At 46.9% G+C, this 16,428-nt stretch overlaps 1 protein-coding gene across 2 annotated transcripts in view; it reads left to right on the top strand.

Annotated features, from left to right (window-relative positions):
* The first annotated feature begins 328 nt into the window (after positions 1–328).
* The window catches only part of MELTF (melanotransferrin), a 47,125-nt gene continuing 31,025 nt past the window's right edge, over positions 329–16,428 (top strand). Inside the window, exons 1-7 of one of the 2 annotated variants that reach the window (XM_077347918.1) lie at positions 329–572; positions 1,647–1,801; positions 9,595–9,694; positions 11,168–11,350; positions 12,042–12,198; positions 12,645–12,712; positions 15,654–15,841. In XM_077347918.1, the coding sequence (XP_077204033.1) occupies positions 524–572; positions 1,647–1,801; positions 9,595–9,694; positions 11,168–11,350; positions 12,042–12,198; positions 12,645–12,712; positions 15,654–15,841 (900 nt within the window). In that variant the 5' untranslated portion in view covers positions 329–523. The remainder of the gene's footprint in view (positions 573–1,646; positions 1,802–9,594; positions 9,695–11,167; positions 11,351–12,041; positions 12,199–12,644; positions 12,713–15,653; positions 15,842–16,428) is intronic. The other variant, XM_077347920.1, reaches the window with a different exon arrangement.

Raw genomic sequence — 16,428 nt, 5'->3', positions numbered from 1 at the left:
CTGATCCAGCAGGGCTCCTTTTATGTTCTTATGTTCACTGCTTCTTCCCAGAAAGCACCCAGCAGCAGATTTGCTGATCAAGCTACATGGGAGGCCTTGAAGACAGAGCTGGTAAGGATTGCTTTTCTCCCCCCCCTTACCCCCCCCCCCCTTCTATCAAGCCCAGGGAAGAAATCAACAAGCAAGCAACTCTTTGGTGATATTTTAATAAGTCCCACTAAAGAGGAATGGCATGGCTGGTACACTAGATGGTGCTGAAGTGACAACGTTTCCAAAATCTTTCCTACCATTTTTGGTCTTCTCCCAGAGGTTGGGTTTCCTGTCAAGGTGGCAGGAGATGAAAGATTCCCCTGCCCCCAGTGACGTGAGGACTGACATGCAAGGAGACATTGCTTCTTTTGCCCGCCTGGTTTCCAAGAAGGAGTGGTCTGGCAAGGAACTGCCCAAGACGGCCTGTCATAAAGCTCACATCCCTTTTTCCCCCTGACAGCTGGCGAGAGAAAGAGAGCGAGAGTTGACGACCATGAAGCACTTCAGACCTGCTTGTGCCCTTATTTTCTACTTTCCTCCTGGTAGGTTCCAAATACAATAATAGCAATTGTTTCTCTTAACTCCAGGACTAGCGTTTCCAGAGCAGATATGAAATTGCCTCCAGGAGATGTGGAGTGAATTTAGAGCTGGTTTAATTTATGACTTGGGTGTTGACTTCCACAACAGTGTTCTTTGGTCAGTTGTTTTTTAGTGTTGCTGGTTTTCTTTTATATTTTGCCCCTCTCCCTTTATATTTAGGAGAAGAACAATGTGCGCTGTAATTCCAAAGGGGGATCCCAGCCCCCCCTTCCTCCTCTTGTGAAGCAGGACCTGGGTCCCTCATTCATAGCCCTGGCCCTGCTACCAGAAGCAAGAGCCTGCCCTGTCCCTTGTGTTGCAGTCATGGGGAGGGGTCTCTGAGGGTGCTGGTACGCACTGGCATGTGTTAGACCCATCAATTTCAATTTGGCAGGATGGGAACAGGAAGTATGCCTCTCTTCAGAGGGCACGGAAAGGTTCTGCTAGTGGAGATAGGCCCATATCTGGGCAGATGCTGCCCAAAATGCTCTTTGTAAAACTGCAGCTTCTGTTACTGACACACCCCCCCCCGCCAAAAAGAAAGTGAGTGTGTGGAAGATGAGTTGTGTTCACTTTCTTTTGGTGTGGGTGGTCCAGGCAGTGTATGTTGACTCCTCTGCAAATATCAGTACAAAAGCACTTTGCAGATGAGCCTTGCTCCAGTCCTCTTCCTCCTGTGATAGGAGGCCTGTGAATGCCACAGAGGTCAGTTCCACCTCTTCTTTTGGTATGGGTATATTTTGCCATGCAGCTTTCTCATCCAGCTATTTCTTGGGAAGGTAACAGCAGATACCCAACGCGTCAGGGGAAGCACAAGAATGTCAAGCGAGCTGCCTCCATGGGAGTGCGGCAGACACATGAACTTATTATTACTAGTATGTTATTACTACTTAGATTTATATACTGCCCTCCCAATATGACTCAGGATCAAAATCCTAACCACATGGGCAATGAGGTCTCTGATGAAATCTGTTGTTCACTATGCCATGTGCATGTCTCAGCCAAGCCCATGCCTCACTGCTTCTCTTGCTCCCCAGGCCTCACCCTGAGCCTGCTGCGTTGGTGCACCATCTCTGACCAGGAGCTGGCCAAGTGCAGTGACATGAGCAGAGCCTTTGCAGGAGCCCAACTCCGCCCATTGCTGGGATGTGTGAATGGGGGCTCCACCAGCACCTGCACCTCCATGATCAATGTAAGTCCCTGATTTGTTTGGGGCAGATTTACACTTTGGATGGCAGGAAAGGAAATGGAGCTGGGGCTGATAGCCCTTCCCTCTGTTCTGAACCTTCACACCCTGGTTCATTTCCCACCAAGGTCTTATATTTTCAGCTCTCAGCCAGAGAATAAAACTGCAGTTGTTTTCTCACTGCTTTTAATGAAACAACTGAACAGTTGTTGAAGGTGAAATAGGTATGCATATTGACAAAACTTGGCTATAATGGGGTCTTTCATGTGTTAAATTGTAAGTTACAAGCACAACTAGAAGAAACAGTGGTTCTTTTTACATTCCTTACCAGAAAAACACCCCCGAACCAGAATCGCCTCAAAAGGTAAACAAATATGCCCACTGATGAGTCAACTGAGGCATTCCTTGAGCAATACAGCAAGACTGAAGATCAACAAAAATTCCCAGATATCCGACAAAAGGAGCTTTCACTCTCTGAATCTCCTACTCTGAAACTCTTGTTGGTCTCTGCAGGGCTTCTACTGCAGACCCAAATAGGGCTCCTGTCTGAAGATGCGACAAACCACTGATTCCATCACCCAGTCCTGTCATGATTCCTGCTTTAGGATGCTTTGGGCTGATCCTGCATTGAGCAGGGGGTTGGACTAGATGGCCTGTATGGCCCCTTCCGACTCTATGATTCTATGATTTCTGAGGTGCTCTAAAATCATGTCTTCTTCTGCAAATCATGTCTTACCTTTTAATTCTTCCCTACCATTATTCCTGATGCCAGCTGGGTGGGGGATGTGATGTATGGCAGCCCCATTTCTGGATTTAGGCATCAACTTGGAAGCAGGCATGATTTTGGCATCCCATAGTCTAAGGCAGTGGTCCCCAACCTTTTTATCACCGGTGACCACTCAACGCCGGGGACCACTCACTGGGTACCACTCAGCGCCTTTTACTGAGGCCCGGGGGGGGGGGATAGTTTACTCCTCTACTCTCAACCACTGCCCTAACGCTCTCTGATCACTATGGTAATGTTTAAACATCCCTTCAAAATAAGATACAGACACGCCACAACAATGAACATAAGGAACATTTTTTTTTCATGGACATTTTAACTCATGACAATGACAAACCAATGGGAACCCTGAGCTTGTTTCTCTGCAAAGTCCCATCTGGGAGTGATGGGAGACAATGACACCCGAAGTGTGTTGTAAAGGGCTAGGGGGGGGATGAAGTAAAGGGCTGGGGGGGGGGGAGAAGGCATCCTTCGCAGCCCACCTCCAATTAGTTGAAGGACCACATGTGGTCCGCGGCCCACAGGTTGGGGATCGCTAATCCAAGGGATCACCCAAGGTCAGGTAGGCACTATGGAGTGCCACAGTCCCCATTTAGTTGTGTCCTATCAGCTTAATAGGAGGGAAGGTGAAGAGACTGTGGCTTTTACAAACATCCCCAGTCGTTTGCAATTAGAAATGTGAGTTGAATTGACAAGGAGGGAGACAGGCAGATCATAAAGGTTTTAAGTAAATAAATAATGTCATCATGCAGGACATTGGTCAGTAGAGAACGACTGCCAAGACAAGTGTCACCTATCCTATAATATAGCATGCCTACTGGATGGGGGATACGCTTCTAGGTAACACTGTGTGTGAACGAGTCCTTCCAACTCTAATCATAATTCTATGATTCTATAGTTTATCTGGATTTCAGTAAAGCGTTTGACAAGGTTCCACATTAAAATGCGGAATGGATCCTAATTCTGTCCGTTGGATCGACAGATCATGTAACTGGTTGACAGATCATTCCCAGAGGGTACTTGTTAATGGTTCAGCATTGTCCTGCATAGTGCAGGAGGTTGGACTAGATGACCAATGAGGTCCCTTCCAACTCTATGATTTTATAATTCAATTATTCTCTTGGAAAAGAGTGACAAGTGAAGTACCCCAGGGATCCATCCTGGGGCCTGTGTTGTTCAACATATTTCATAGAATCATAGAAACATAGAGTTGGAAGGGGCCATACAGGCCATCTAGGCCAACCCCCTGCTCAACGCAGGATCAGCCCTAAGCATCCAAGAAAAGTGTGTATCCAACCTTTGCTTGAAGACTGCCAGTGAGGGGGAGCTCACCACCTCCTTAGGCAGCCTATTCCACTGCTGAACTACTCTGGCTGTGAAATTTTTTTTCCTGGTATCTAGCCTAACTGAAAATTCCAGAATCACATGGTCACTACTACCAAGTGTGCTTCTACCAATTTCCACCTCATCTACAAATTCTTCCCTATTGGTAAGAATCAAGTCTAAAATAGTAGACCCCCTGGTTCCCCTCTTTACTTTCTGGGAAATGAAGCTGTCAGCAAGACAAGTTAAGAATTTAACGAAGCTAGTATCTTTAGCAGAGTTGGTCTTCCTCCATTAGAGTTTGTCCATCCGCACCCAACAGTGGGCCTATTTCCTCCTTTACCTTACGTTTGCTCCTCACATAACTGAAAAATATTTTCTTGTTACAGTGGGCTTCCCTGGCCAATCTTAGCTCACTCTCAGCTTTGGCCTTTCTGATGATTGAATTAAATTGCATCTTGTTCTCATTTGCCCATTTTCCCATTGTGTTCAGATCTCGTTGTGTCCACAGGATTCCCATGATCCAGCAAGGTATATAAACAAAAACCAAGGCTTGCAGAGAGAGTGTTACCTAACACTCAGAATGAGCTTAGGCTGGCAAGAAATTTAAAAAAAAAACAAAACATTTTTTTGTTATATTCAAAGTAAGAAGAAGAATAAGGGCATGGTAGACCTATTGCAGGGACCAGAAAGTGACATTGTAACAGGTTATTCAAATGGGTAGCCATGTTGGTCTGAAGCAGCACAACAGAATCAGAGTCCAGTAGCACCTTTAAGAACAAAGATTTATTCAGGGCATGAGCTTTCAAGTGCAAGAACTCCTTACATCAGGGGTAGTCAACCTGTGGTCCTCCAGATGTTCGTGAACTATGCTGGCAGGGGCTCATGGGAATTGTAGTTCATGAAAATCTGGAGGACCACAGGTTGACTACCCCTGCCTTACATGACAGTGGGAATATATAGCAAAAATTAATTCTGTTACATTAGTAAACTGTGTCACACATCCAAATACAGCCAATGATAATTCTTTGCCAAAACAGCTGGTCAATCCCCTTGAAATTCAGTTGTTATTCACATAAACATGGGAGAAATAAAACTTTCTGTAAAAGTGATCAAAGGCTATCACATCACCATATGTTGCTTGCCCCCATCTGTTCCCAATACCAGTGTGAAACATTCTTACAAGGTAATTGCCGGTAACTATCTTATCCCAAGACCAGGGAGTAAACTCAACACACCATAACATTACCATTACTTTACAGTCACATTATCACAGTATCACACATAAAATAAGTTGTGAGGAATTTGGATACACAGGCTGAACAAGGTTAGCATGAATAGTGAGATAAAAAAACCTTTGTCCCTATTGAGTCCTGGGTATGTTGTAGTATTGAGTGTTGTAATAACTTGCATTTATGCAATCTCCCTTTCTAGCCTGTTCTTGAAGCTCCTTTGCAATATAACAGCTACTTTCAGGTCCGTTCTGGAAGTTTGAAGTGTTCCCCTACAGGTTTTTCAATTTTGTGGTTTTGATGTCAGACTTGTGTCCATTAATTCTTTGGCGTCAAACCCTACGCCAAAGACCTTGCATCCTTGCTACATCAGCAAATGAGATTGATGGCAGATATTATCTGAACCAGGAAGGAGCACAACAGTCCCGGAGGCTTGGAGGATGCTAATTCCTTGCGACAGGACACCTGTCCTTTGCCTATGGCATTGGAGGAGGTTGGGCTGTGCTGCACTTTGTTCCCCCTTATCTGGAAGAAAGAGGCAGGTCACCTGACACAAGGGCTGCGTGGTGGCAGGGCAATGCACTTGCTACGAGAAGAAAAACCGTTCACAGGAGTGGAACACTCCTGTCACTCTTGCTCCATGGACAGAGTCCAGAATCCAGTAGTGCAGGGGAGACATGATATAGGAAGATATCAGGTAACACAGGTAGAGGAGGACAAGGCAGGGGGTGGGGAGATAAACAGAGAAAAGCAGAACCTTTCCAAGGCAATTGGTACAATAAATTTTATATATTGATAATTTTTTAATTTTTTATAAATTTTTTTTGGTTGGTCCTTAAAAAATTATCAATGTATAAAATTTATTGTACCAATTGCCTTGGAAAGAGTTATTGAACTTAGGCAGGTTGTGAGTGAGTGGGCAGGTAGCTCCCTGAGGGCGTTCTGCAGGGCCTGCAAAATGGAGATCTTCCACCATGTCTATGGTTGAGGCTGGGCGGCGAGGTAGATCTGGGCCCCTCTCATAGATGCGGTGGTGGTGAATTCCATCTGCGCCCTCTTTCTTCCTCCCCCCTCAGATAGAATAATTGAATCATAGAATCATAGAGTTGGAAGGGGCCACACAGGCCATCTAGTCCAACCCCCTGCTCAACGTAGGATCAGCCCAAAGCATCCTAAAGCATGCAAGAAAAGTGTGTATCCAACCTTTGCTTGAAGACTGCCAGTGAGGGGGAGCTCACCACCTCCTTAGGCAGCCTATTCCACTGCTGAACTACTCTGACTGTGAAAAATGTTTTCCTGATATCTAGCCTATATCGTTGTACTTGTAGTTTAAACCCATTACTGTGTGTCCTTTCCTCTGCAGCCAATGGGAACAGCATCCTGCCCTCCTCCAAATGACAACCTTTCAAATACTTAAAGACGGCTATCATGTCCCCTCTCAACCTCCTTTTCTCCAGGCTGAACATTCCCAAGTCCCACAACCTATCTTGGCCCCAGATCATCCTCGTCGCTCTCCTCTGTACCCTTTCAATTTTATCTACGTCCTTCTTGAAGTGAGGCCTCCAGAACTGCACACAGTACTCCAGGTGTGGTCTGACCAGTGCCGTATACAATGGGACTATGACATCTTGTGATTTTGATGTGATGCCCCTGTTGATACAGCCCAAAATGGCATTTGCCTTTTTTACCGCTGCATCACACTGCCTGCTCATGTTTAGTTTACAATCCACAAGTACCCCAAGGTCTCGTTCACACACAGTGTCACCTAGAAGCGTATCCCCCATCCAGTAGGCATGCTTTTCATTTTTCTGACCCAGATGCAGAACTTTACACTTATCTTTATTAAATTGCATCTTGTTCTCATTTGCCCATTTTTCCATTGTGTTCACATCTCGTTGAACTCTGTCTCTATCTTCGAACTCTGTCTCTATCTTCCAGAGTATTTGCCAGTCCTCCCAATTTGGTGTCGTCTGCAAACTTGATGAGTAGTCCCTCCACCCCCTCATCTAGATCATTAATAAATATGTTAAAAAGTACCGGGCCGAGCACCGAGCCCTGAGGTACCCCGCTACTCACCTCTCTCCAGTCTGATGAAACACCATTGACAACAACTCTTTGAGTGCGGTTCTCTAACCAATTCCCTATCCACCTAACTATCTGAAAATCCAGATTGCAGTCCTTCAATTTATCTATCAGAACATCATGGTGAACCTTATCAAAAGCTTTACTAAAATCCAAGTAAACGACATCAACCGAATTTCCACGATCCAGCAAACCTGTGACTTGGTCAAAAAAGGAAACCAGGTTGGTCTGACAGGACCTGTTGGAGACAAATCCATGCTGACTTCTTTGGATCACCAAATTGTCCTCCAGATGTTTGCAGATCACTCCCTTTAATATCTGCTCCATTATCTTACCCACAACAGAGGTCAGACTCACTGGTCTATAGTTTCCCGGGTCATCCTTCCTCCCTTTCTTGAAGATTGGAATAACATTTGCTCTCTTCCAGTCCTCCAGGACATCTCCAGTCCTTAAAGAGGTCCCGAAAATGATGGACAAGGGTTCTGCAAGTTCTCCGGAAAGTTCTTTGAGCACTCTCGGGTGCATTTCATCCGGCCCAGGGGATTTGAACTCATCCTGTGCAGCTAAATGCCTCTCAACAACCTCTCTGTCCATGTCAACCTGCCACCCAGACACTATCTCTTGGCTACTGCCATCTCTAGATGTGCCTAAACCCTTTGACCTGTGGGAAAAAACAGATGTAAAATAGACACTAAGCCTTTCTGCTTTCTCTGCATCCTCCATTAGAGTTTGTTCATCCGCACCCAACAGTGGGCCTATTGCCTCCTTTACTTTACGTTTGCTCCTCACATAACTGAAAAATCTTTTCTTGTTATAGTGGGCTTCCCTGGCCAATCTTAGCTAACTCTCAGCTTTGGCCTTTCTGATGATTGATCTACAGTGCCTAGTAACCTGTAGGTACTCTTCTTTAGAGCTCTGTCCTTCCCTCCATTTCCTGAACATCTCCCTTTTCTTTCTTAGTTCCTCTTGAAGTTCTCTGTTCATCCAAATAGATACTGGGTTATGTTAGTGATGGAGGAGTTTTGCTGCTGTATCATAAGGGTTTTTGCTTTATGTTTTTATGTTCGTTTTAGTGGGATTTTAGTGGGTTTTTTGGATGATTGTAACCCACCATGGGCTATAAATCAAAAACAAACAAATAAATTGCTCATGGTGGGTTACAGTTTATAAACCCCACAATAAAACCCCACAAAACACAATAATCTTAATATTGTCATCCCTCTGTGGTAGCCAAAATGCATATCAATCCTAACCCTTCACTTCCCTCCTGCTCATCATACTCCTTACCCATGCCTCAGAGGGAGATGTAACCTGATTTTCCGGATGTTAAGAGGAGAGGCCCACAGGTCTTAACTGCTGTGGCCTCAACCAAATACCTGGTGGAAGAGCTCCATCTTGCAGATTCTGCAGAACTATGAAGACTCCAGGAGGGTCCTCAGCTCTTCCAAGAATTATAGAATCATAGAATCATAGAATAATAGAGTTGGAAGGGACCTCATAGGTCATCTAGTCCAACCCCCTGCACTATGCAGGACACTCGCATCCCAATTGTTCATCTACTGTAACCTGCCACCCCTTTGCCTTCACAGAATCAGCCTCTCTGTCAGATGGCTCTCCAGCCTCTGTTTAAAAATCTCCAAAGATGGAGAGCCCACCACCTCCCGAGGAAGCCTGTTCCACTGAGAAACCGCTCTGACTGTTAAGAACTTCTTCTGGATGTTTAGATGGAATTTCCTTTGAATTAATTTCATCCCATTCGTTCTGGTCCCTCTCAGGCAAAAGAGAACAATTCTGCTCACCACCTCCTTAGGCAGCCTATTCCACTCTCATGGTCTTCTTTTTAATTGACCTGGTGTTGCATATCATCAGTGTCGGAGGCAGTTTTTTACCTCCACCCTTGAGTACCGAGGGATGGGGCAGAGATTAGAAGGGGTGCGAGTATGTCCATATCTTGTGCCTCTTCTCTCATTTCAACTACTCTACCCCTACCCCTGTTGACCTCTCAAAGATGCTTTGATTTTTTTGAATGCTCATTGTTGTTTTTTTGGTGTTGTGTCTTCGTTTTTCTGTTGTTTCTGTATTCTGTCCTCGTGTATCCTTGCTTTTCTTCCCTTTGTATGCTGTGATTGGCTTTTTTGTCTTCCTCCTTGTTAGGTTTTGGCTTGATATGGATGGTTGGTTTTGTGTGTGTGTGTGTGCGTGTGTGTGCATAGCTCCTATCTTATTAGTTGATATATCGGGCCGACTTGTTTCTGGTTGTGTATTTTGGTGGGTTGAGGAGGAGGTGTTCTATTTCAACATAGGTTGTAAGGGTCTATAGTGGTGAGATACCGGGGTTTAATCTTTTGTTCTTAACACCCTCCATTTTTTGTGCACAGGCGAGCTTGGCAGATGCTGCAACCCTGGATGGAGGCACCCTTTACCAGGCTGGGAAGGAGTACAATCTGAAGCCAGTTGTGGGTGAAGCATATGGCCAAGGTAAATAGCTAATACCAGTGCCTTCCTCCTTGTTCAGACAAGACCACTAGCATCTGCCTCAAGGATACCAGTGTGGTTAGCACTTGTGTTGAGGGGAGGGGGTCAATTCTGTGACACCAACCAGGCAGCAAGTGACTCCTGCTTATAATGTGTATACTCTCTGAGTTTATTGTGATCATCCTCACAATCACCATGAATTCATTCCTGCTAGATGAGGAACTTTCCCAAATCCATGGCAGAGGCGGAGTCACTTGGATAGTCACCTGCTGCTGGGCTACCCTGATTCAAGCCCACTAGACCAGGGATTCCCAACCAGGGGTCTGTAAAGGGAGTCCATGGACTTTCCCCTCTTGCTTTAATTGACTTGGCCACAAGCTAGGCCCCTCCCCCTCGAGGGCACAGTGGGTAGACCATGGGTGTAAAAAGGAAAGGGGGGAATTGGTTGTGGAGTGGTATGGGGGTGGGGGTTGGGATTTGTCTCAGCTCCTGCCATTCTTTCTGGCTTACATGAGGCAGAGCCACTGGAGCATTAGTAAAGACAGAGAAAAAGGAGGGGGAAGGGTAAAAAGGTAAAGGTATCCCCTGTGCAAGCACCGAGTCATGTCTGACCCTTGGGGTGACGCCCTCCAGCGTTTTCATGGCAGACTCAACACGGGGTGGTTTGCCAGTGCCTTCCCCAGTCATTACCGTTTACCCCCCAGCAAGCTGGGTACTCATTTTACCGACCTCGGAAGGATGGAAGGCTGAGTCAACCTTGAGCGGGCTGCTGGGATTGAACTCCCAGCCTCATGGGCAAAGCTTTCAGACGGCTGCCTTACCACTCTGCGCCACAAGAGGCTCAGTAGGGGGAAGGGTACGTGTGGTTATATCACTTCCGGGGGTGTGGCAGGGAGGCATGATCAGATTACATTGCTTGGGGGGGGGGGGCGGTATCCTTGAAGCCAGAAAATTGATTTCAGGGGTTCCTCCACAGTCAAAGGGTTGAAAAAGGCTGTAGTAGACTCTTCCAAGAGAGAAAATTTTATAGGAAGGAAGGAAGGAAGGAAGGAAGGAAGGAAGGAAGGAAGGAAGGAAGGAAGGAAGGAAGGAAGGAAGGAAGGAAGGAAGGAAGGAAGGAAGGCAGGCAGGCAGGCAGGCAGGGCATTCCCAGTGGATGGATGGCCAGCTCTGTTTGAAGACCTCTCACAACCTATTGCAAGGGAATTGCTTCCATTCTGTCCTGAAGTTTCTCCCAATGTTCAACCAGTCTCTACTTGGCTGTAACTTAAGGCCATTGGTCTGTATCCCATTCATTTGCCTGCCTCTTCAGTCTTCCATTCCTCATAATGATACAGAGGCTGGAGGTTCAGCTTTGCTTCTTAGTGCCTTGTGATCTGCCTTGGGCCCTTAGTGTGAAAGATGGGGAATAATAAACAGTCCTCTCAGGTAGGAGTCCCACTCAAATGGTTCTTGTTCCCCTTCACCTCTGTACAGATCTTGGCACCTCCTACTATGCTGTCGCTGTGGTGAGAACCAATTCCACCTTGACCATCAACAGCTTGAGGGGGGCTAGGACTTGCCACACTGGCATCAACCGGACCGTAGGATGGAACGTCCCTGTGGGTTTCCTCATTGACAGTGGCCAGATAGCACTGATGGGTTGTCAGGTTCCGAAAGGTGAGCATTGGCTGCCCTATAGTAACCAGCTTGGTGCTGCACTCTGCAGCCTCCCCTCCTGAGCTCTGAGTGGGTGGGCAATTAAATAATATTTGGATGACATTAAGCAGTCGAGGGGAAATATTCTGCTACATACAGAAGCCCCACTAATTCAAAGAAGAATTACCCCACATTTCAGAGACCTTTGTGTACCTTCATTTCTCTGCACTGCTAAAGGATGCAGAAGACCAGGTTCTCTTCAAGGCAGCCTTGTGCTTGTGTGTGGTGATGGGGTGTTTGTGTGTGAGAGAGAATCTGTAATGTCCTGAATTTGCAAGACCTTAACACTGGCTACTAGCTCATACACTGAGAATTCCCACTGTGACGGCTTACAAGTGCCTTTGCAAAGGTCTAGACTGAGACACCTGTCTAGAGGGCTTTCTCTCTCTAGCATGAGCCCTGTCTTGCCCACAGGCTGCTGTGTGTGTTTGTGAGACAGAGTGCAGCAGTGGGGACACCAGCACAATGTGGCTTCTTGGTTGGCTCCCAGCCACAGACTCTGAATGGCTTTCATGCCAGTTGGGACCTCCTGCCCAGCAGAACGAAGTCCCTTCTTTAAGATGAATCCCATACAGCTGCTTCTTAAGCTGTCACTTTCCTCCAAGGGCATGTCCTGATGTAGCATGCCTTCCAGGCTTTCATTCCCTTCCAGCTGTCGGGGAGTATTTCAATGCTAGCTGTGTCCCTGGAGCAAGTGGGGATAGATACCCTCCCTCCCTCTGTGAGATCTGCAAAGGGGATGGGGCAGGACAATGGGAATGTGAAGCAAGTCCCCGAGAGGTCTACTACGACTACGCTGGAGCCTTCAGGTATGTCAGACAGTGGGGGTGGAGGGTGGGGAGGCATGTCAGAAGGGCACCCAAGGGTCATAATTTTCACTGCACTTGCCTTGTGGCCTGTTCCTCCAGGTTGCGTGAATGTTTTTTGTTTATGTCCTGTAAAAAGGCATCACCTGTTAGGGATCCTGCAGGACTTCAGCGATGCTTCTGAACACCTTGAAAGGAAGGTAAAAGATGAGGATGTGTGCAGTTGTCGCAGCTGGTTGCCGCAAGCCCCTCTGGGGACTGATTCTGTGCAACACGGAGTCCAGCAGCTACAAAACAGAGCAGCCAGCTGGCCCCAGTGAGCAGCCTCCTTAAAGCAGGCTGCAGTGCCTTCATTATCCCGGCACAGTTTGCATCGTTGTCACAGTTCCACATGGCTCCAGGACTTGCTGCTGGAGTGGGTTGGATTGACTGGGTTCGGTTTCCTGCAGGTGTCTGGTGGAAAAGGCGGGAGAGATTGCCTTTGTGAAGCACAACACCGTCACAGACACCATCCAAGGTAAGTCTCTTTCTGGCTGCGACAATGCAGCACGCAACAATGGAGCCACAGAAGAATTGTTCGGGCCCAAGGCCGAGGAAACTGGTGGGGAGGGGCAGACAACACTGCTGTAAGGCTGGGAGTCCCCCAGAACCTGGAGGCCAGCAGGAAAGCCCTCCACTAAACAGCATGGAGGGAATACTGGCCTGGACTGCAGGCAGGGTCTGTTCCTCCTCTGGATCATCTTCACACGTGTGTCTTGGGGCAAACAGAATTCCACAATGCGGAAGGAGACCTATAGCTGGTACAGAAGCAGGTGCCTTTCTAGTTACAATTCTCTCCAAGCTGGAAATTAAAATTGTCATATTAATTGCTTTTGTTAAGTACAAAGTCATGTCTGACCCATCGTGACCCCATGGACAATGATCCTCCAGGCCTTTCTGTCCTCTACCATTCCCCGGAGTCCATTTAGGTTTGCACCTATTGCTTCAGTGACTCCATCCAGCCACCTCATTCTCTGTCGTCCCCTTCTTCTTTTGCCCTCAATCGCTCCCAGCATTAGGCTCTTCTCCAGGGAGTCCTTCCTTCTCATGAGGTGGCCAAAGTATCTGAGTTTCATCTTCAGGATCTGGCCTTCTAAGGAGCAGTCAGGGCTGATCTCCTCTAAGACTGATCGGTTTGTTCGCCTTGCAGTCCAAGGGACTCGCAAGAATCTTCTCCAGCACCAGAGTTCTTTTCTCCAGCACCAGAGTTCTTTGACACTCAGCCCTCTTTATGGTCCAACTTTCGCAGCCATACATTGCAACTGGGAATACCATAGCCTTGACTAAACGCACTTTTGTTGGCAGGGTGATGTCTCTGCTTTTTAGAATGCTGTCTAGATTTGCCATAGCTTTCCTCCCCAGGAGCAAGTGTCTTTTAATTTCTTTGCTGCAGTCCCCATCTACAGTGATCTTGGAGCCCAGGAAAATAAAATCTGTCACTATCTCCATTTCTTCCCCATCTATTTGGGTTTTCATGGCAAAGATACTGGAGTGGTTTGCCATTTCTTTCTCCAGTGGATCACCTTTTGTCAGAACTCTCAGCTATGACCTGTCCGTCTTGGGTGGCCCTGCATGGCATAGCTCATAGCTTCACTGAGCTACGCAAGCCTCCTTGCCACAGCAAGGCAGCAATCCTTGAAGGGGGGTCATATTAATAGTCTACATTAAAACCTTTTAAAGTTGATAAATATCTATCTGCCCTAAACTGGCCAGATCCCGTGGATCCAGTGCTGAATACTTCAGTAAAGGGCACACCACTGCCTCCTTCAGCACCTCTGGGAACACCCTGGATGACAGGGAGAGGTTGACAATATCCCTCAGGGGGCCTCCTACCTATTGGTTGCTCATTTTAAGCTGCCAGGATGGGCAGGGATCAAGGGGGTAAATAGTTGCCCTCACTGACCCTAGTAGCTTACCCACTTCAGTTAAAAAGAGCTGGTTAATATTTAACCAATACTATTCTGCATGTAGTTTAGAGCCATTACTGCAGGTCCTATCCACTGCTGCCAACAGGGACTGCTCCCTAGCCTCCTCTAAGAGACAACTTTTCAAATATTTAATCATCATCTACCCTCTCTGGAGCTTGTCCAGAGGAAGGCTACAAAGATGGTGTAGGGTTGGGAGACCAAGTCATATGAGGAAAGGTTGAGGGAGCTTGGTCTGTTTAGCCAGGAGAGAAGATGAATAAGAGGTGATATGATAACTAATCAAATCATAATCATAGCTTATCTGGATTTCAGTACAGCTTTCGATAAGCTTCCAAATGATATTCTTGTTGACAAGCTGGTAAAATGCAGCCTGGATCCTAATTCTGTCAGGTGGATCGGTAACTGGTTAACAGATCGTATCCATAGGGTACTTGTAAAACGTTCAGCATCCTCTTGGAGAAGAGTGACAAGTGGAGTACCCCAGGGATCTGTCCTGGGGCCTGTGTTGTTCAACATATTTATAAATGAGGATCCAGGTAACGATCAACCTGTCAGCTGGATGTCTATAGCTGGCTAAATTTTGGAACAAATCATTAAACACTTGGTCCTTGAACAGCTGGAACAGAGAGCTGTGATTTCTAAGACTCAGCACACGTTTCGCAAAAATAAGCCATGTCAGACCAAACATATCTCATTTTTCAAGAATGTGACTACCTTGCTGGATCAGGGGGATGCTTCAGACATAGTTTATCTGGATTTCAGGAAAGCTTTTGATAAGGTTCCAAATGATATTCTTGTTGAGAAGCTGGTAAACTGTGGTATGGATCCTAACTGGTTGACAGATCGTACTCATAGGGAGTGTGTCCAGAGGAGGGTAACAAAGATGGTGAGGGGTTTGGAGACCAAGACATATAAGGAAAAGTTGGGGGAGCTTGGTTTGTTTAGCCTAGAGAGGAGACAACTGATAACTATTCAAGGGGGTGGCAGGTTACAGTAGATGAGCGATTGGGATGTGAGTGTCCTGCATAGTGCAGATGGTTGAAGAGCCAGGAGGTCCCTTCTAACTCTACAATTCTATGATTCTTTGATTCTATGAAAAGCTCCCCCCCACTAGCATACACCATTTAAAATAAATTAACAGTTAAATACAGTTAACCTACATACATACATGATCCTGAAGATACTTTAAAAATGTCCCTTTCCTGTCAGTTCTAGAAGGATGTGGACTGTGGAATTAGGGTTGCTAACCTCCAGGTAGGGCCTGGGGATCTCCCAGAATTACAAGTACTCACCAGACGTCAGAGGTCAGTTCCTCTGGAGAAAATGGCTGCTTTGGAAGGTGGACTCTGACGACCCTCCCCACTTTAGGCTCCATCCCCAAATCTCCAGGAGTTTCCAGCTAAGAGCTGGCAAGCATATGTGGAACTGGAAGGGTGGTGGTGTGGCCTTTGTTCCTCATCAGCCTGCGGTCTGTTCTGATCCCGGTTCTAGGCCCAGCTCCCCCCTTGTGGGCTCAGAAGCTTCAGCCAGGTGACTTCCAGCTCCTCTGCCGGGACGGAACCAGGGCAGAAGTCACAGAGTGGCGGAGGTGCCACTTGGCACGTGTCCCTGCTCATGCTGTGGTGACCAGGCAAGACACTGCGGGGAGCCTCATCTTTCAGCTGCTGGATCAAGGACAGGTGACCAGTGACTTTTTAGGCTGGGGCTCTTTTCAGATCTGTGTGCTGGTTTCTTGGGCCTGCAGCATTACAAAAACAAAATGAAACAGGGGGACATGTCAAATGTACTGCATTCAGCAAACATGCTATGGTTTCCTTTGGACCCTTCAGTTCATATAATGTCCTAGTGGCAGCTGTCTCAGACAAGAGGGGAGATGGCTCTGACAGCAGACATCATGATCACTTGGTAGGTGGCACCAGCAAGCGCCATGGTGGCTACGGATGAATTTCCTCCCACAGCCCTCAACTGTACAGGAGGCATCCCTTGCGGGTCTGCAGCCGGGAGCAGCTTGGGCCTTCATGATCAGAGGAGGCCTAGCTCAGCAAGACCCCGGCTTTCATAAGACTCGTCAAGCTTTAGGTCCTCACGTGTAGTTCTCTTGGCCTCTTGAGATGCAGTTAACACTTCTCTGTATGTGAGAGAGCTACTCTCACTTTAACTGCTGCAAGTCAGACACATCCAAACATTACAGCTTTCCCCAACTACAGAGAAAGATTTACCAATTTAATATTGCCTGTTATGTTACCCACTTTTTCTTAGAGAGTCA

Source organism: Paroedura picta, chromosome 8 (genome assembly GCF_049243985.1).
Source record: "Paroedura picta isolate Pp20150507F chromosome 8, Ppicta_v3.0, whole genome shotgun sequence".
NCBI classification, from domain to species: Eukaryota; Metazoa; Chordata; class Lepidosauria; order Squamata; family Gekkonidae; genus Paroedura; species Paroedura picta.
The sequence above is the reverse complement of the archived record's forward strand: the minus strand, read 5'-3'. Positions and strand labels throughout refer to the sequence as shown.